General features: G+C 52.0%; 1 protein-coding gene across 1 annotated transcript in view; it reads right to left on the reverse strand.

Annotated features, from left to right (window-relative positions):
- Positions 1–20,007, reverse strand: part of LPCAT1 (lysophosphatidylcholine acyltransferase 1) — a 34,958-nt gene that overhangs the window by 11,687 nt on the left and 3,264 nt on the right. The window contains exons 2-6 of the mRNA XM_054715245.1: positions 7,403–7,545; positions 5,201–5,415; positions 3,132–3,244; positions 1,881–1,941; positions 1,279–1,337 (exon numbers count right to left, since the gene is read on the reverse strand). Of these exons, the coding sequence (XP_054571220.1) occupies positions 1,279–1,337; positions 1,881–1,941; positions 3,132–3,244; positions 5,201–5,415; positions 7,403–7,545 (591 nt within the window). The remainder of the gene's footprint in view (positions 1–1,278; positions 1,338–1,880; positions 1,942–3,131; positions 3,245–5,200; positions 5,416–7,402; positions 7,546–20,007) is intronic.

Here is a 20,007-nt window from a genome sequence, read left to right on the forward strand (position 1 = left end):
GTCCACACCCGTAGGCCCCGTGTGCAAATCTCAGACCAGGCGTCCTCAAACTACGGCCCGCGGGCCACATGCGGGTGTTTTTGCCATTTTGTTTTTTTTTACTTCAAAATAAGATACGTGCAGTGTGCATAGGAATTTGTTCATAGTTTTTTTTTAAACTATAGTCCGGCCCTCCAACGGTCTGAGGGACAGTGAACTGGCCCCCTGTTTAAAAAGTTTGAGGACCCCTGTCTCAGACCCTATAGGCCTGGCCCAGATGTCACATGTAATTCTGCATCGTCTATACCAGGGACTCCAGAGCCCACCGTGTCCTGGCCGGTGGGTTTCTTCCTTTGCCGTCATAAAGACACTGCAACGGAGAGAAAGCTCCGTGTTACGAGCAGATCTGCCTCAGGTGCCTCTGTGGAGAACCACTCCCGTGTGTCCAGGGCCCAGGCAGGGCGGGGACACGTGTGTGTGTGTGTGTGGACCTCTCTCGGCTGCAAGTGCCCTCAGCCCATCAAGGTGAGAGGACACCCACGGACGGGGTTACAAAAGTGAGACGCAGCCGGCATGGAGGCCAGCAGGGCCCTGGCCGGAACCTGCTCTGAGGCCTTGTCCCAGCTCTGCCTCTGAGCTGGGGATCCATCAAGATTGTCTGGGAGCTCTGAGCCCCAAACACCCCTTCTTTTATTTTGTTCTCTTAGAACAGTGATGGGCAACCTTTTGAGCTTGGTGTGCCAAACTTCGCCAAAAAACTGAGCATAACTCGGGTAGTGTGTCACTTTGAGGAAAAAACATTATTTCGCAAATGTTTCATCCTCGGCACGCGGCCACCTCAGCGGCCGCGTGTCATCAGAAATGGCTACGCGTGTCAGTGCTGACACGCGTGTCATAGGTTCGCCATCACTGTCTTAGAACAAACAAAACCTCTGCACACACCAGAGGCAAGATAAAGGCACATGAACCACAAAGTCACCTAATTCCTTTCTCTCCTGCTGCCTCCAGCTCTTTAGAACTTGAATATTCTTAATTTAAAAATTTCCTAGAGTGTGAACTAGGCAGTGACAGCTGCTGAGGACACTGGGCAGAGAGGGGGGATGTTCAGCTGAAAATGTCCAGATCGATCACATGAGAGGAGGACCACTCCCTGACCTACGAAAGCAGGATTCTGTGCGTGAATATTTGGGAATATTAGGAATAGCAGGGTTGACTGGAAAACCAGGGTGTTCAAACACCTCGCAGTTCTCACTCCCAGGCCCTCCGCCTGAACACAGATCCGCAGGAGAACACACTCACCAGCTTGTTTGGGTACCGCAGAACCACCGGCTGGACGGGAACTCCCGGGATGAAGGCACCTGCAGAGAAAAGGGACACAGGAACCGTCTTATTGCCAGGGCGGCAGGTCCTGTGCCTGCGGGGGCCATGCTGGCCTCAGAATAAAACGGGATTTCCTGCAAGGCTTTCCTGGTCAGCAGCCATCCCATGCCTGGACGGCCCTCCCCATCTGTGCTGGTGGAAAACACAGAGAATGCCAGGGTCACAGCCCTGCTGGCAGGAGGCAGACGCGAGTGTCTCCAGGCTGAGCTGCACTTTGATAGGACAACTGGGAGCACTGGTGGGAGTGAGGGTCTCCTCCCCTTTTTCAAGGAGAAAAAAATAATTAAGAAAACTATAGCCTGGCTGTGTGGCTCTGTGATTGAGTGCCGACCCATGAACCAGGAGGTCACAGTTCGATTCCTGATCAGGGCACGTACCCAGGTTGTGGGCTCGATCCTCAGTGGGGGGTGTGCAGGAGGCAGCCGATCAATGATTCTCATCATTGATGCTTCTATCCCTCCCTCCTGCTCCCTTCCTCTCTCTGGAATCAATAAAAACATTTAAAAAAAAAAGCTACATACCAGGTTTGAAGGTAATTAGGCAGGTCCTGTTGGTACAAGTTCCCTCTGGAAAAATCATTATCTTGAAATAAAAAAAAGAAAAGAAAAAGGAGTTTAGCAATAAAGGGACATAATTCAGAATTCACAGGTGCCAATTTTGACAATCTATTTCCCTACTGCTGACATAATTTAGATACTTTAATCAATTTCAGTTGAACAAGGTGAAATGAATTATGGAAGATTATGTTGATTTCTTCTCTAACTATGGGATTTATTAAAATCTGGAAGCAACACAAGTAGACAATAGCATGTGCCTTCTTAGACCAGGGAGTTGCATATGCTAATTGTGGTCCCTGCCTCCTGGTTGCCCCGAGGACCAGACACACCTGCACAGAGCGGGCTGCCAGGAGGAGCAGGCGTCCGAGGCAGAGCAGGACAGGGGCACGCAGATGAGAGCGTGTGGCAAAAGGACTTGGGACTTGGAATGGCCCTGGGGAAGGGGGTGTTGGCCAGCAAGTGGAAACCCCAACGGAATCCACAGTAAAGCAACACCTTCCCCATGGCTGAAAAATACAACCTGTGTGGGTCCTTTCAATTCTGGTCCCTGAAGGGAAGACCATCCCCAGGTGACAATGAGCCACACCAGTGGTCCAACCCTGGCATGCCCAAGGGTCAGGCAGGTAAGCTGAAGGAGGGGCAGGAATGGCCTGCACTTGTAGGGGTGGCTGCCAGGGAACCACAGAGTCTGGTGGGATTTCCAGCTTCTGAATGTTGGATCAGTTTAAAAGAAGAAAAATACAGCTTGGGTCAAACACTTCGACGGCTAATAGCAGCCGAGGCCTGCACCCAATGGCCCGAGTCAGGAACCAGGTGCACTCAGGAAGCTCAGCCCATGACCCCGAAGCAGTGGGCACCTTATAGACGAATGCTCTGCTCAGAAACAAGGTGCTGCTGACCCCGCGGACCGGGCAGCAGGTCTTTCTGACTCAAAACTTATACAAAGATTTGTTGTCAATAAAGACGATTGTGGGAACTTGAGATGCAGGTCTGAATGATTTCTTCTCATTTCTTTTAATTTTAAAATTTCAGAATCAAAAGTACCTGATATTTAGCAGATTCTTGGATTTACACACTCATCAGAAATAAAAGGAAACTAAACACAGCCAGCCCCCATGGAAGGCAGGTTCTGGCCCTTTTGTTTCTTCTTCCTTCAGTCTTTAAGCTCACACCTTCTGAAATAAATCCACTCAAACACAAGCAAGGCCGGGTTACCTGTGGCCACTTGCCATTCGACTGTGCCCGTCTCTTGATTTCCTCCACGGTCCTCCTGCGAGAATCCTGGTCTGACCGGGACACGAAGACGGGCCGTATGTACCTGATCAGAGCTGAAAGGGAAGGGGAGGTGTCATGTGGGGATACACCACTTCCGCTGAGCAGGACTGGGTGAGAGGTGAGACCCCCTAGAGGTCCCAGGGGATGTACCATGGGGTGGGTGGGAGTCCATGCCTGGGCGCAAGGGAACTGGGGAACCACCAAAGCTTCCGGTAAACTTAGAGGACAGCATGAAGCCTTAGTAACAACACTGAGTGTCCACAGGAGGTTAATCAGGGAAAGAGCAGAGCAAGGCTGACCATCAGGAAGCAGAGAGCCCGTCACTGTAAATAAAGAAGGGTGTGAAGGCCATGGACTCAAGAGTCACAGGACCCAGGACACATGGCTCCTGTTGTGGGGTGAACTGTGTCCCTCAAAAAGATAGGCTGATGTCCTAGCCTATGACAGTGATCTTATTTGGAAAGAAGATATATTTTTTAAAAATATGTATTGATTTCAGAGAAAAGGGAGAGGGTGAGAGGGATAGAAACATTAATGATGAGAGAGAATCATTGATCAGCTGCTTCCTGCATGCCCCCTACTGGGTGGGGATCGGGCATATGCGCTGACTGGGAATCAAAGTGACTGAGACTTCCTGGTCCATGGGGTCACGCTCAACCACTAAGCCATAGCGGCCAGGCAGAAAGAAGATATTTGCAGATGTACTCAAGGTACAGGGAGGTAGTCTGGATTGAAGTGGGCCCTAATCAGTGACTGGGTTTTTTTTTTATAAGAAGGGATAACAGACACAGAGGGAGAGAACACCATCGCCTGCCTCTGCCTAGACAAGCCCTGCTCCAGAATCCACATGAAGTTTAAAAGGCAGAAGAGGGTAGCCTGAAGGGCTTAGTTGGTTAGAGTTTGTCCTGTGCACTGAAAGGTCACGAGTTCAATTCCCAGTCAGGGCACATACTCAGTTTGTGGGTTCCATCCACCAGTAAGAGTGGGTACAAGAGGCAGCCAATCGATGTTTCTCTCTCATATGGATGTTTCTCTCTCTCTTCCTCACTCTTGAAAAAAATCAATAAAAATATATCTTTGGTGAGGATTTGAAAAAAAAAAAAAAAAGAGGCAGAGGCTGGTTGGCAAGGAGGAGAGTAGAGGCAGGGCCCAGGCAGAGCAGCTGGAGGAACCATGGGGATGGAAACCTGGCACAGGCTGGCCAACCCTCCAGGGGCACCATGGGCAGTGCTCCAGGAGGGCTGGACCAGGCTTGACATGTGGGGTGCTTTCATCTGTGAAGTGAGGGGACCATGTAGAGTACCTAAGGGACCATCTAGAGTGCCCAGGATTCCTTACAGCACCCACAATAATGGTGAGTGTGCTCCGTGGTAACCCCAAAAAGATGTGTCTATGTCCTAACCCCCAGAATCTGCGAATGTGACATTTAAAACAAGGGTCTTTGCACATGTACCTAGGTAAGGATCTTGAGGTGAACTCACCCTGGATTGTAAGACACACGGAGATACAGACACAGGGAGAGGCCCTGGGACGATGGAGAAAGAGGTGGAGTGACTGTACCGCAGGCCCAGGGACTCCTGAGCATCAGGAGCTGGGGAGGCAGGAAGGCCGCCCCCCCATGCCCACCAGAGTCCCATCGGGGGCTCAGTCCTGAGATAACGTGATGAGGGCCTTCTGGCTCCAGAATGAGAGAGCACATAGTTCTGTTGTTTAAGCCACAGTGACCTACCATGCAGTCTAAGGACCCTCCTGTGCCTGGGTTTCGAGAATAGTAACTAGTGCGCTGGGACGGAGCCCTGCGCTGTGCCCAGACTTCTAGGATCCTCGGTGCTAGAACTTGAAGAAGTACTTCAACAAATTATATTTAAGGGCACTAATGAAAACTAAAACCCACAATGACTAATACAGAGGAAATCACAACAAAGGAAAGATAACAGGGACGCAAGCCCAGGGCCTTTTTCACGAGGGAGTGACCTGCACCGAGGGCGGGTGGGGAGGGCCTCACTCACTTCCCCATATTGGGATGTCTCTGCTCTCGGCCTTCATCACGATGGAGGACATGGTCATGGTGACGGGGATGGCATCGAAGTAGGAGGAGTGTGGTGCCAGGGTGAAGATGGCTGCCTCAGTGGGCAGGGCCTGCCGCCCCTTCACGGCCACCCGGTGGAAGCCGCCGATGAACCACATGGTCCGCATGATGGCCTTGAGCAGGAAGTCCACGACCCTACGAGAGAGGATGCAAGTCAAACAGGAGTCTCCTTCCTCCTGTGGACAGTTGTGGACATCCTTGAACTAGACAAGCTCACCAGGAGAGCACAGGGACACACTGCAGCCGAGGTTGGGGAGAGGTAGACACAGCCAGCAAAACAAGAAGGGGCACATGGCGGGTAAAGGGTCACAGAGGTGGGGGGATAACTGGACACTGAGGAGACAGTGTGTCCAGGTGGACGGAGCATCCTGACACTGAACCCTGGGTGTTGGTCTCTGAACATGCAAGCATGTGAAGAGTGGGACAAGAGCTCAGTCCACCTAGGTCTTTGAGATCCATGTGGTCCTGGAGACCGCTGATCTGCATGTTTCAAATGGTTTTGCTACAAAAGGGAGCAAGCACTCAAGACAAGGGGAGAGGTGAGAGCTGGCCTGTATGTTAATGGGACACTCTGCCTACTATTCCCCCTCCCCTCCCCTCACCATGAAGCAATGACAGCTGACGATGCACAGGAGAGGCCTGAGGCCATATCCTGGGGCTGTGAGGACAGGAAGGGCCTGGGCCAAGTCCTGGAGCTGCAAGGAGCTTCGAGCTCAATGCAGGGCCAGGCTGGCCAGGAGCAGGGCCAGTCCCTGGGCAGCAGGTCTAGAGGCAGTGCTGGGCTGCAGACTGGAGGGCAGGTGGGGGCCACTGGGTTTCTCCAGGGCAATCCCAAGCTAAGACCCTGGGGTGGGGGAGGCTTTCAGGGGAGCAGAGAAAAGCTGAAAGTAAGTTCAAGTCCATGCTCCGGTCTTTAGGGCACACATGGCACCAGGTTGTCATGAAGATGGACTTCTCAGATCTGAGAGCAGAGTCCCCCCATGGAGCACTTGGGACTGAACCATGTCCCCCAAACTCCTATGTTGAAGCCCTAATCCCCAATATTTTGAAATAAGGTGAAATGAGACCATAGGGTAGGGCTTGCATCTGATAGGATCAGTGTCTTTATAAGAAGAGGAAGAGGACACAGGGGGAAGGTGGCATCTGCAGCCAGGAAGAGACCCTCCCCAGGAAGTCAGCCATGCCGGCACTCTGGCCTCCAACTTCCGACTTAAGGCACGAATGTCTGTTGTTTAGTCCTGGCTGGTGGTACTTGGTTAAGGAAGCCTGAGAGGACTAAGACACCCTCTTTCTACCACGAGTCAGGGGGGCGGGGAGTGTCAGCACCAAGACGACCATTACCACGGCCTGCCTGGCCTGGCTCAGGTGTCGGCCCGCTGGTCAGGTGTTGCAAGAAGATACTAGTTTTTACAACACTGTGTGTTTTGAAAGTAACTTAGAGTAAGTGCCTTTTGTGAAAGGGCACACTTCCTTTCATTAACAAAACCTAAGATTTTTATTTTAGGAACTTATGAATAACACTAACATACATTCAGCAAAAAGGCTCCCTAACCTAACATCAGTCTACTCAGAGCAGCACAGCTGTGCACAGCAGGGAGGACCCACCTCCCCGCCCACTGCTTGAGCGTGCTCCCCGTTGTGCACGGGGCCGAAGGGCATATGCTCTGAGCCCTGTTATTTCAAAACCTGCTTCCTCTTGCCTCCCTGGGTCCCACACTTGGGCCCAAGTCATTGTGTGTTCCCCTCAGGAGTTCATTGTGCAGTTTGTTCTCCCGTATTTATTTATTTATTTATTTATTTATGTGTGTGTGTGTGTATTTTTATTGATTTCAGAGGGAGAGATACAATCATCGATGATGAGAGGATCATTTATTGGCTGCCACCCTGGGGTTTGAGGGCTGGGGGACATGGAAATAGCAGCCATGTGGCTGGAAGGACCCTGTTAGAAGCTGGAGACCATGGCAGGGGTGTGGCAGGAGCTGCAGTGTCCCAGCCCGGAGAGCGCAGCCCTGGCACACACTGCCCCGGGAAGGGGAGGATAAACACTGGGTGGACAGAAGCTGTGAGAACAAAGAAATGACCCCGTGACTCCCCACATCAGAGCACCACTGACAGGACTTACTTCCGCCACAAGGCCAGGGGCTGCTCCGGTTCCCTCTCAGCGGGTCCCAGGGAAGCGACGAGTGCGAAGGGCCAGGCGAGCAGCATCATGAAGGCGGCAAGCAGCAGCCGGATGGGAAAAAGCGTCAGCGTCATGACCGCGATCTGGGGAGACAGACTGAGGTCGTTCCAGAAGCACTGTCATCAGGGAACCTCTCCTCTGGAATCCTCGCGTGGAAGCTGCCAGGCACCAGTGCTAGACCTGCCCTGGCCAGGGTACTTTCATCTCAGGAACAGCCAGGTGGCTGGAGCAGCAGTGACACCCTACCCAGGTTACAGGGGACCTGCTACCCCTTTCGCACTCGGTCCTAAAGTCACCCCTGCAGGAGGCCGAGGACCAGGGTTGGGGGGCTCTCTCGAGGAGTCAACAGCGCTCCATCCCGACTCCCACACCTGCAGGCAGTCGGAACCTGAGCCTTACATGATGCGAGGACACTTGCATAGCACTAAGATGTCATCTGTGAAATAGCCAGATGGCAGGGGTGGGGCTGGCAAGACTAGGCCCCAGGAAGACCAGGGAATTCGGGGGACTTTCCAGCCCAAGGAAGATATAGGGCGCAAGCCCAGCAGAGAATGTGCCACCGTGGGTCTAGCTGGGAGGACGCCGGGAAGATGGGTTGGGGCTCTGTGGGCAGGGGCAGGCCCTGCAGGTGAGGGGATAGTGCAAACACGGGGTGGGAGTGGGAATGATGGACACGTGGGTTCAGCAGAGTGGTCGAGTCCAAGAGAGTCCAGGTGGATGGACAGCTGTCACTAAAACACTTTCATGCACAACTCGACGCTCTGGCTTTGCACCAGCTGATACTCAGGCGGTCAGTCAGAAGTGGACCGGGAAGGATGACAACTGAAACTTACAAAGACGTTATGACCCATTACCTGCAATAATACACACTTCAAATATGCAGGTTTGGTGCAGAGAAGACAGAAAAGACAGGAGGTCTGTGGTGAGGTCTCATGCTCTCGGTTGGCCAAGCCTGAACAGCCCCACCCGCCTCACCTTGCTGGGCCTCTGTCACCTGCAACTCGAGTGCATGTGGGCTGTTCCCTTAGCCTCTGCAGATTCCCTTGGGCTCCTGTCAAGACCAGCACAGCCCAACATGATACAATGCCAGCCATTTGTGTAATTATTAATTTCCCAGTGGCCACACTTTAAAAAATACAAAGCTGATGAAACTTAGTTTATTTAATCCAATATACCTGCAATATCACTTCAGCGTGTACTCAATATAAAAAATTATGAGGCAGTCCATGCTTTTTTCATGTCTTGGAAATCCAGTGCGCGTTTTATGCTTATGGGGCATCCCAATTTACACTCACCTCGTTTTAAGTGCTCAATAGCCACCTGTGGCCTCGGCTGACTGTTGGACAGTGCGGATTTGATAACCATGTTTTGCAAATGATAGCAATGTTTAATGGCCCTTCTCTCCTCCTCTTGCAGGAGCGGGGTGGGGAGAGCCCAGCGGGAAGCTCCTGTTTCAGTAGGAGGCTGCACCTAAGCAGCCATCCCAGACCTGCTGTCCTGCTGGCTCAGTGGCCATGCTTCCCACTAAGTGGTGCTGGCTCGAGGCTGTCAGGAAATGCCTTTTACTGGTGAGAACGCACCTTTGCATCCTGGCTTTCTGAGAACCTGGCTTTGCTTTACATGGTGACTGGGTGCTGAACTTTATCACAGATCTGTGTCCAGTGGGTGAACCTGCGCCTGTCCTCACTTACCACAAGTGATGTGTTCACAGCTTGTCTCACATTGAAACCTTAGCGACAGTGCTGCGAAGTGACACGTACAGTTTCTTTTCTTAAAGCAGGGGTAGGGAACCTTTTTTTTTTTTTTTTTTTTGCCAAGGGCCATTTGGATATTTATAACAATATCTGCGGGCCATACAAAATTATCAACTTAAAAAATTATGTTGCTATGAAAAAAGCTCCTAGATTTATTGAATTTCAAATTCCAACTAAGGTTGTCTTGGCAGGGCCAGATGTCCCCATCCCCATCTTAAAGGAATTGCTGGGGGAAAATAAATAAATGAATAAATAAATAAATCGCTGGGTCTGCCTGTGAAAACGCCTCTGAGACCGAGTCATCGGGATCCTCGGTGACCCTGACTCCTGAGTCTCGTGTGCTGCCTCCTCTGGATGAATCCTCTGGGAACAATATTAGGATTTCAGCCAGCTGCCTCTCTAGAGAAATTTCTACAGAGATTTCTGACTGCTGTTTCCATGTTCCTAAGACTACTGTTTATCAAGCTTTCTCTTTTCTCTTGGTTTCATTTCAGTACTTTTGTCAATGAGGAAATCTCCAAAGTTCTCAGACTTTTCCTCCCCGACTACACTTCCCGGCACGAGTGATTTCAGGATAACTGAAGCTGCCCATGACATTCATCGTGACTTTTAGATCAGTCCTGATCTACAATCTCATTGTTTATATATTATTTGTGCCTTCTAAAACTTTTCAGCCTATATTGACAGATATTCTTCTATTTTATTAATCTGCTTATAGAACCAGTTTGATACTGATTCTGGCTCTTAACTAGAGTGTCTCCCACTATGAGTCTATGCTAACAGTCTAATTTACATCTTGCAGTAAAAGCCAGGAGCATTAATTTCAGAAATTCCTTATTTCCCATAATTCACACTGAGAACACACAACTTTCTCTTAAGAACCTCTTTAATTTAATCCCATAAGTTTATTGTCTTTCCTTTATTTTTAACATTAGTTTACAATATTATGGCCTTTTTCTATCCTTTGTGATTATTTTAGAATTCTGTTGCAGAGGGAAAAGAGATCGCAGTCTGTAGGTTACACTTCCCTCCTGTTCCTGAGATGTAACTCCCCACCCCCTCACCCTTCTCCCCAGCCCGTGGGCTACTCTCACTGTTGGGGTGCCCTCACTGTTGGGCTGCTGGCTGGGAGCTAGCTCAGCAATCCTGCTCTGCCATTAAAATTGACAGCTGACCCTCTCTTTTCAATTTGCAAAGATAGCAACTTACAGGAGAGTTTACTATTTGTTCCCATAAATTGCCCTTTGTCTGGTGCCTGTGCTGCAGGCGTGTGAACAGGCACAGTACCTGAAAATCCCAGAAAGTCTGTACTTGGGTGGTGTGGCATTTACACCCCACCCTGGTCTGCAGGCATTTTTTTTTTTTAAGTATGTTTTTATTGACGTTAGAGAGAGGAAGGGAGAAGGGGAGAGAGATAGAAACATCAATGATGAGAGAGAATCATTGATCAGTAGTAGCCTCCTGCACACCCCCTACTGGGGATAGAACCCAAACCCAGGCATGTGCCCTGATTGAGAATCGAACCAGTGACCTCCTGGTTCATAGGTCGACGCTCAACCACTGAGGCACACCATCCAGGCTGCAGGCATTTTCTGTTTCCAGGATAGTTCCTACTATAAATCATGGTATAAAACAACTGTATCTCATGGGGTTCAAGAAAGAGCATGTGGTTTCCAGCACCCCTCCCCATGCGTCTGGGACCTGCAGACTGGGATGGAGGCAGTGCCTCATTCCATCTGGACCAACAGGGAGAAGCTGTCGAGACCTGGTCTAGGGACCAGAGCCTGCCCAGCACCCTGACTCAGGGCCAGAGTGCTGCTGTCCAAGTTATTTGGTTAATTAGCAATACATGTTCCTGTAGCCAGCAGCCACGGGGTCCACTCGGCCATTCCACATGGGACACAATATGTGAACCTCAGGGAATGCATTAGTGCTCCTGCTCCTGCTCTCGGGGCATCAGGAAGGACACAGTCCTGGTTTCTGAGTTTCGCAGCAAGCAGGGGAAGGACAGGCTCTGACCCTCTGCAAACAGACAAGCCTCCAATGACAAGAGGAGTGGGCGGGTGGGACATAAGGTAGACCCAGGGTGAACCACCTGGCTCCACTTAAAGGATGAGGAGGAAGCGGTTCTATTGGTATGTATGTATGTATGTAATGTGTATGTATGTATGTACTAAGTATATATATATGTATATGTGTGTGTGTGTATGTGTATATATGTATGTACTAAATATGTACAGTGTTGTGTAAATTGCACCCCCACAGGGTACAGGGGGTTCCTAGCATCCCCAGCTAAGAGCCCACATGTTTTCCGGTGCTCCACCAGGTCCCCATGGCTCGGCCTTCACCTCGCCCAAGCACGTGGCCTGTGTGTTCTCTGCCAGGTGAGAACTAAGGTAGGACCTGTGTGAGTGCACCTGCCAGCTGGCAGCCCAGGCCCGCTCCCCAGGAGCGGGGTGTGGGCACTCGGAGAGGCTGCTGATCCCAGTGTTGCTGGGAACAGAGCTGGATGCACCAGGGACAGGTGAGCTGAAGACCTCCTGTGCGTGACAGACCCAGGGGCAGCCAGAGGGAGGAGCTATGAATTCTGAGGCACTAAGGACAGGTCTCGAGGTGGCAATTCATTTCTTTTCAAAGAGGATAGGCTTAGGTGAGCACAGAGGACGTGGACAAATCACTAATGGGTGTGGGACCTGGGTGGGGGTGGAGCCTGGATTAATGGGGTTGCTACAGCAAACATAAGGATGGGACCCTAGGGCCACCGAGGAGAAGTACCACAGCCAGGGCCCCACCCTGCTCCCAGACCACAGGGTCCCCACATGCAGGCAGGAACTAAAGGGGACTGCTCACCAGCTCTAGGAGTGCCTTTCAGAACAAAGGGAACAATACAACAGACAAATCAACTACCCCAATCAGTTAACACCCCCCCCCCAAAAAAAAAAAAAACCAACCACAACAACACAAACAAACCAACAATGGCGCATGTGCACCAAGGGCAGGGCATGCTGAGTGAGATGCAGACAGGCAGGGCCACCGCTGCAGGGGGAGGCAGGGAGAGTCCTGCCAGGGAATGCAGGGTGTGGTCCATGTCCCAGAGAGAAGGTACCCACAGTGGATGGGCAGGACAAGGAGGCAGGAAGCTTCCCAAGGTCAGTCAGCTGGTCATAGCAAAAGCCCAGGTTCAAGGAATAGACAAGGTGCCCTGAGGGGGAAGCCCCAGGCCCAGGACTCAGTCCTTCCTCCATGCACCTGGAGCTCGTGGACACTGGCCTGACAAGGGGACAATGGCTCTGATGTTGACACGTCACCAGATCTGCTGCCCAGGGCTCCAGACATGTGTTGTCAACAGCAGAACTGAGAACCCACAGCCATAGGCAACCACCACCCAAAGTGAGCCCTGCTGGCCTGCTCCTCTCTGGCCTTCCCCTCAAACAGGGTGACACATCCCTCAGGTGCCGCTTGGGCAGCAGACACACACTTCACAGTCATATCTGCCACCTCTCTTTCTTACCAATTCCTAATGGTTCCACCTCTAAAACAAATCCTGGCTCTCCACACATGGCCAACCCCACCCCTTGGTGCTCAGAGTTCTGCACTGCTGCCAAGTCACCCTTTGACCCTAGCCCCCTCCTACCCCCCAAACTGGCCTCTGCTGGATACACTGGCCTCCCTCGTTCTTCCATCACACTGGGCACCCCAGCACCCCTGCAGGGCAGGTCCTTCCCCAAATCACGGGAGGGCTGGCCGCAGAACCTCACTCACATACTGGCCATAGAGGATGGCCCATGTTGGACCTCCAGAGAAGGAATTGAGCCAGACAGGTACACCAAGCCTTTCCCTGGGAGGGGGACTCCTGGGATAGGAGCTATGAATGAGGGCAGATCAGCTGGAGACTGGGGGTGGGAGGACAAGGGCTCATCTTTGGAATGAAGCATGCACTAGGGTTCAGAAGTTGTTGGAGCAGCGGTTCTTGGGGCTGGGTCTTGTGCACTCCACTCCACAAACACACCCTGGAAAGCTGGCCTTGGTTATCTCCAAGCTTGTGCCACGAGGAACAGGTTGGAGATGCAATGCATTCATCTTGCAGGAAGCTCTACAGGGCAATGTGAGATAAACAGGAAAGCCTTGCCCGGGGAATTAATGTTTTTTACTGTTACTTATAAAAAACAAACAAACAAAAAAACAAGCTGTTTTTGCTAATCCTGATTTAGAATAGACAAAATATTCTAAAACTGGGAAGCTGACGCCTGAAGTCCTAGAAGATGGTGGTCCCCACACCTCAGCCTGTCCAGGCAAGATGTGGTCCGCAGAGCCACGTAGAAACAGTCAAATCTAACTGGGGCCACTTTCTTCTGATGCAGTGAGACGTCTCATTTTATTTTTATTTTTAAAGAAAAAACAACTTAGAAAAAGCACAGTAATCCTCACAGGAGTCCCACCAGCTGGCACAATCCAGCACTTTCCTTAGAAAACTCCAGCAGCCACAGAAGCCTGGAGCCGAGCCTGGAGGAGCTTCCGAGGTCAGCCCTGGCCCGACGTGGCAGATGCTAACCCAGCAAACCCACCGAGGTGCTTCCCCATCAGCACCACATCCCTGTTAGATATAAAACACTGCTGGGCCCAACTCTATGCCTTCAGTATGGAATAAACAGTAGCTTTCACACTTACACTAAGAGACAGAAAACGTGAATGCAAAAGGGAAACAAAAAGCTGATGTCTCAACAGTCGGGGTGGGTTTTACCTCGTCACACACAGGACTGCTCTTATGAAAAAGCTTCCTCTTTACAGAAAGACAAGCATGAAGGTGGCTAGTGAGCCAAGGTGTCAACGTGGGGAGTTGGGGTGGGAATGACTGCTGGGGGGGCCAGGGAGTGCAGGTCACATCCGAGGGCAGCTTCAGAGGGGACAATAAATTGTGTGTGCTGGGTACCTGAACTTTTGTGACTTGCCCAAATTCACATGGACTCATTTGCCTTTTTCTTACTAACATGTGAATGCTGACTGTCTTCCTGACCCGAGGTGTCAACTGTATCCCACTCTGAGGCTCCCTGTCCACGGACCTGTGTGACCGTTAGGATAACCTGTCCCTCCAATGAAGAAAACTTCCATCGCCCATGCTTACTGCTACATACGTGCTATTTCTTCTTCGCTATCCCACACAAATCTAAAATTAAATGCAGCTTTTCTAAAAGAGCTATTTTTGTCTTTCAAACTCTCAGCCAACCCCAACATCCCTGCCATCCCTATCATCGCTATTCAAGAGCTCTCAACTCAAATCTAAGCACTCACTGCCCAATCTGGAGGCGTCCGCAAAGTGTCTCAGTCATTCCCTCGGAGTTACACCTCTGCCCTGCAGTCGGTGGCCAAGCAGTTTTCCGGATGGCCACACTGACCACTCTCAGGGCCTGCAGTGATGGTGGGTCTCCTGAGGCAGCAATGGGCATCCATGCCGCTCCTCAGAGGTCAGCACCTCTGGTCTATGGCAACCCTCAACATGACACCCTATAACAGGGACCCCCCCACCCCAGGAATCCCACCACCACCACCAGACAGTCCTTGCTTGCCCGCCCTTTAGCCAGTGCCCGAAGGGTCCAGCCAGAAGGCCAGCTCAGGCCTGAGTCTGGCTCCATCAGCACTGATGGTTTCACAGGCCCAGGGTGTGCAGGCCCCTGGCACCGGGACCTGGGGGAGAGTTTGAGGCAGTGGGGCCCACAGTCCAGCTGGTGAAGGAAGAATGAAATAAACCCCTCAGTCAGCAGTCGACACAGTGGGCAGCCCAGGTCTCCCAGGTGAAGGGAGCAGGAGCGCAAGGCACTGCTGGGTAGGTGGGCCCTCAGTGCTGGGGTGCTCAGCAGAGCACTGGGCCCAAGGACACGCAGCAGCAGGTGAGCAAAAGAGCCTCCACATGAGCCAGGGAAGCAGACCCTCAGGGACATCAGCAGCCACCTGCCACATGGACTCAGGTCTCCAGGGAAAACTACCATCCAGACGCCAACAGAGGCTCACTGGTTAGAGGATGGGCCCCAAGACAGAGGAGGGACAACACAAATGAGCAGACAATAGGTGTCCAGGTGTGGTGGGCACACCTGGAGTGGGGTCGGGGGTAGAGGATTATCTCTTCTCCAAGGGAATTGAGGAAGGTCTTTATAATGTCCGGTGGGATTCAAGCAAAGACCGAGAAAGTGTAGGGGGGGCTTGGGAGGGGTCCCACAGGGGGAAGGCTAGTGCAAAGGCTCTGGGGCTAGAGGCCAGGCCTGTGGGAGGGGCAGGTGGGGCCAGGAGGCTAGGCAGGCAGGATGGGCAAGGGTAAGGCGCACAGGCAGGGAATGCCACATGGGACACTAATGCTCCACTGCTTCAGAATGATGGCATCCTCGGGGTCCCCTGCCTCTTCCTCTGCCCCCCCGCACCCCCCCCCGCCCCCGCATCAATGCTCTCCCTGTCTTCACTCCTCCTACTCCTCAGTTTCTACAAAATCTCATCTTCCTGGGTTTTCAGGGCCTCTTGGCTGGAGCCCAGAGTCTGTCCCTGTAGCCCTCGGATGTGAAATTCCCCAGGAAAACAAAAGGCAGGTGGGGGGCAGAAAGGCTGGGAAGTGTAGCTTCCTGGGCTGGACATTCCACTCTGGGACGAGGCTCAGCTCCAGAGGCAGGAGCTGGCTCCACATCCCGTCTCAAAGGCTGCAGGAACCCAGCAACACCTGACCTACTCCCACGGCACCTCACTGTGGGCAGGACACCCTGTAATTACATGAAGAACACCGAGTTCCACTTGCAGAAATGGACCCAGAAGGCTGTGAGCCCCACAGATGGATGTAGAAGCCCAGGACAAGTGAGGCTGGATGGCAGCCCCCAAGGGGTGGGGCAGGCCCCCACACAAGTAGCCTGGTGAAGGGCCAGGATGCAAGAGCCACTCTAAAAGGTGCTGGCTTATCCTTGAGAATGTCCCTGAGGGATAAAAACTCAGGAGGGAGGGGAGTGCACAGGCCAGGCACAAAGAAGACCTTGTCCTGGTCCACTGAAAGTGATGTTCAGAAATGACAGGGTCAGAACACCAGTGGTCCCAGTGTGGCACCGGAGGGGCCGGCAGAACTAGGTGCTGCAGTAAGCACCAGAGGCAGACAGGTCTGCTCATCCGACAGGTGGGTCCCTATAGGCCCCTGGCTGTGTCCCAGACAGAGCAGGTCCCTGTCCTCGAGGCTCACAGGCCAGAAAGTGAGGCAAGGCCCCAGACCCTGCTCCTAAGTGCACAGCCCCCACAATCTAACTGTCTGAAGTCGGGCGTGTCCTCCCACAGGCAGCAGGGCCAGGGTCAGTGGGCAGCTTCATGTGCCATGTGCTCCCGGGGGAGCATCTGGCTCAGGGGGATGGCGAGCAGGGGCAGGAAAGGTAGGGGGTGCAGACCACAACACGCCGGAGGCAGGGACAAGGATGTTGCGAGCACCCCAGCAATAAGGGCCCACCTACATAGCAGGCCCGAGGGATCCTCACTGTTCCCCGCTCAGCTCAGCTCAGCTCGAGTTGTAGCTCAAGGAAATCCCTTATCTCCAGGGGCCTTCATGTCCGAATAAAAGAATCTTGAAATTCAAGAATCTTGAAATCCAGCATTTCCAGCCTCTTCCATTTGTTTAGCAAATACCTGCACAGCCAGCAGGGCCCAGGTGACAGGGTGTCCTAAATTTCCCATGGTGGGGCCCTCCCCAGGAGTCCTGGGCTCCCAGCCATAGGGAGAATGCCTCCAACTGCAGGCAGCCCCCCACCTGGGCACCTACTCATGACTATACCCACCCTCAAATACAGACAGTGCCCCAGAATATCAGGGCTCTGCTCCCCAGCTTCGAGGAGCCTCCAGCCCACCAATAACATTGGTCAGGTGAGGTTGGGCCTGGCACTGGGTCCTTGGTGCGAGTCAGCAGAGAAGTGGAGAGGACCCCGGACAGTCTGTCCCCTGGCTATAGCACAGTGGGGAAAGACAGGGGTGATCGGAAGACACAGGGTCAACTAGGGTGGATGGAGGGTGTGGGGGCAGGGTAGCCAGCTGGTGGTGGTGAATTCTGCTGTTTGCTCTGTATATGAGACAGTCACCCATGCCCCCTCCAGAAGAGCCTGGGAGAGTAAATAAGCTAAGATAGAAGACCCCCATCCCAGGGTGGGCATCCAGGGCCTGATCCACATGGAGCCCTTTGCCAGTCAGCATACCTGGCTGCCTTGGGCACCAAGGTCACCTGTGAGCAGCTCAGGCTCTGGGGCAGGCCATGGAGCACCAGGCCTCACTGGGTGTTAAATGCTGGTCTTCACCCCCCAGATCTTAGGGAACCTGCATGAGACATAGCATGGAGAGGCCCAGCTCTGTGTCATCAGCCTAGGGCAGGTGTCCTCAAACTACGGCCCACGGGCCATATGTGGGTGTTTTTGCCGTTTTGTTTTTTTACTTCAAAATAAGATGTGCAGTGTGCATAGGAATTTGTTCATAGTTATTTTTTAAACTATAGTCCAGCCCTCCAACAGTCTGAGGGACAGTGAACTGGCCCCCTGTTTAAAAAGTTTGAGGACCCCTGGCCTAGGGGGTTGAAATATTAAAATTATGAAATGTTTTTTAAAAGAAGGTTTTATGTGGCAAATAATTTTTTTTTAGGAAATGTCACTCCTCTGGCTCTGAGATGGAAACCTGACTTTTAAGAGGAAAAGGGCTGTGGTCCCATGGACACCTGCACGTGTGGTAACACAGGGCGAGGCCAGGGCTCCGACCATGATGGCCCGTAGTAGCTGGTGGACTGTCACCAAATGCAACAGAGCCCAGGAAATGTGCCCAAAGTAAGACAGGAAGCCAACTGCCAGTGGCCCTGTCTGAACAGCATTTCAGCACTTAAAACACGTAAGCTCATAAGGCTGCCACATGGTTAAAATGCCAAGGGACAAAGAACTAGTTTTTGTTTTTTAATTTGTATTGAATTTATTGGGGTAACATTGGTTAATAAAATTATATAGGGTCCCAGTGTACAATTCTATAATACATTATCTATCTATCTATATTATATTGTGTGTTCACCACCCAAAGTCAAGTCTCCTTCTGCAACCATTTATACCCCCTTAACCCTCTTCCACTTTCCCCATCCCCCTTTCCCTCTGATAATCACCACACAGGTCTGTGTCTATGAATTTTTTACTTAATCCCTTCACCTTTTTCACCCAGCCCCCAAACCCCTCCCCTCTGACAGCTGTCAGTCAGTTCTCTGTATCTATAAGTGGATAAAAAAAGCTGTGGTATATTTACGCAATGAAATACTCGGCCATAAAAAAGAAGTCAGTCTTACTTTTGTGACAGCATGGATGGACCTGGAGAATATATGCTAAGTGAAATAAGCCAGTCAGAGAAAGACAAGTACAATATTTCACTTATATGTGGAATCTAATGAACAAAACAAACAAACAGAACAGAAACAAGGCACTGGTTTTAGTCCTGCAAAACATGGCCCGGGGCCTGCACGGTGACTTGGGCTCTAGAAGGACAAACACTATGACCACGTCCTCAAACATGTTATTTCCAAGCACATGCTTTCTTCTGGGCTCATTTTCAAAATACTGTACTTCACAGCTAGGCCATGGCTAGGCTCATGAAACACTAGGAATGTTAGAAACTTAACTCAGGCCAGGTCAGGTCGCCCTAACCCAGCCCCCAAAACCCACAGGAACTTGGGGGATCGATGGGGGCTCTGCCTGCTCTGGGGATGGTGGCACTTTGTCCTGCACTTTGAAGGCCCTGGAGGCAGGAGTTCAGGGGGCAGGGCTGCCAGCAAGGCTCCAGGTCTCCGGGCAGGCGGGCAGGGCAGGGCAGGGCTCCGTGGAACATGGTGTGTGGAAGCCTTGCTCAGGGTCGCCTGGAAAGGAAAGTTCAGGGCTCTCCTCTGATCATCGGGGGTGTGCCCTCCCAGGGCCCTGACACTTGTGGGCCTGGCAGGGTGGGTAAGGTGCCCAGCTCCTGCAGCATGGCTTTTGTGTGTATGTGAGTATATACTTCTGTGAATATGTATGCATGTAATGTGTGAATATGCTTCTGTGTATATGTGTGTGTGTTTATATACACACACACATATAAAACATATACACGTGTTAAAAATTCACATTTCAGGACAGAGGAGTATAAAAACTAAAAGACAAGCCTTTTGAATCTCCCTTCCCACCCTCAGCGTTAGCAACAATTCAGTGCCATGTGTGGACCCTTCCATAAATTAGAATTGGACGGGGCTCCCTGGGAGGTCAGGTCAGATGTCTGCATGAAGCAGCCATCACTGCCCTGGACTTGGGGACAGCACTGTACTTGGGCCTGTCTCCTCACCTGGGATGTGGGTATATAGCACCTGACCCTCCAATGACCCCCTCCTCCCATGGCTGCACTGAGTGACCAGTGCAAGGACACTGGGAATTCCCTGGGACCCCACTGGGCTACACATGTGCCAACAGAGGCATCACCATCAGAACTCCCAGGAGGTCAGAGGTGGCCAGAGACCCAGGGGCTGGTGTCCACTTGGAGCCTCAGCCTCCCGGGCCTTCTGGGCATCTCATTATGTCCGAGCTGCTCATTATGTCTCAGGCATAGAGCACCCAGATACAAGGGGCGGCAGGGTGAGTGTGATGGGAAGAGCTGGGCAGGGCCCAGGAGTCTGGCAGGTCAGTGGAGCAGGAGGGAAATGCCAGGCCTGGTCTGTGTGCATGGGGATGGGGGCACTGAGGCCAGGGGCCAGGGTACCAAGACCACGAGTGGCCCAGAATGAACAGAGTGTGGGCTTCCCTG

Source organism: Eptesicus fuscus, chromosome 4 (genome assembly GCF_027574615.1).
Source record: "Eptesicus fuscus isolate TK198812 chromosome 4, DD_ASM_mEF_20220401, whole genome shotgun sequence".
Lineage (NCBI taxonomy): Eukaryota > Metazoa > Chordata > Mammalia > Chiroptera > Vespertilionidae > Eptesicus > Eptesicus fuscus.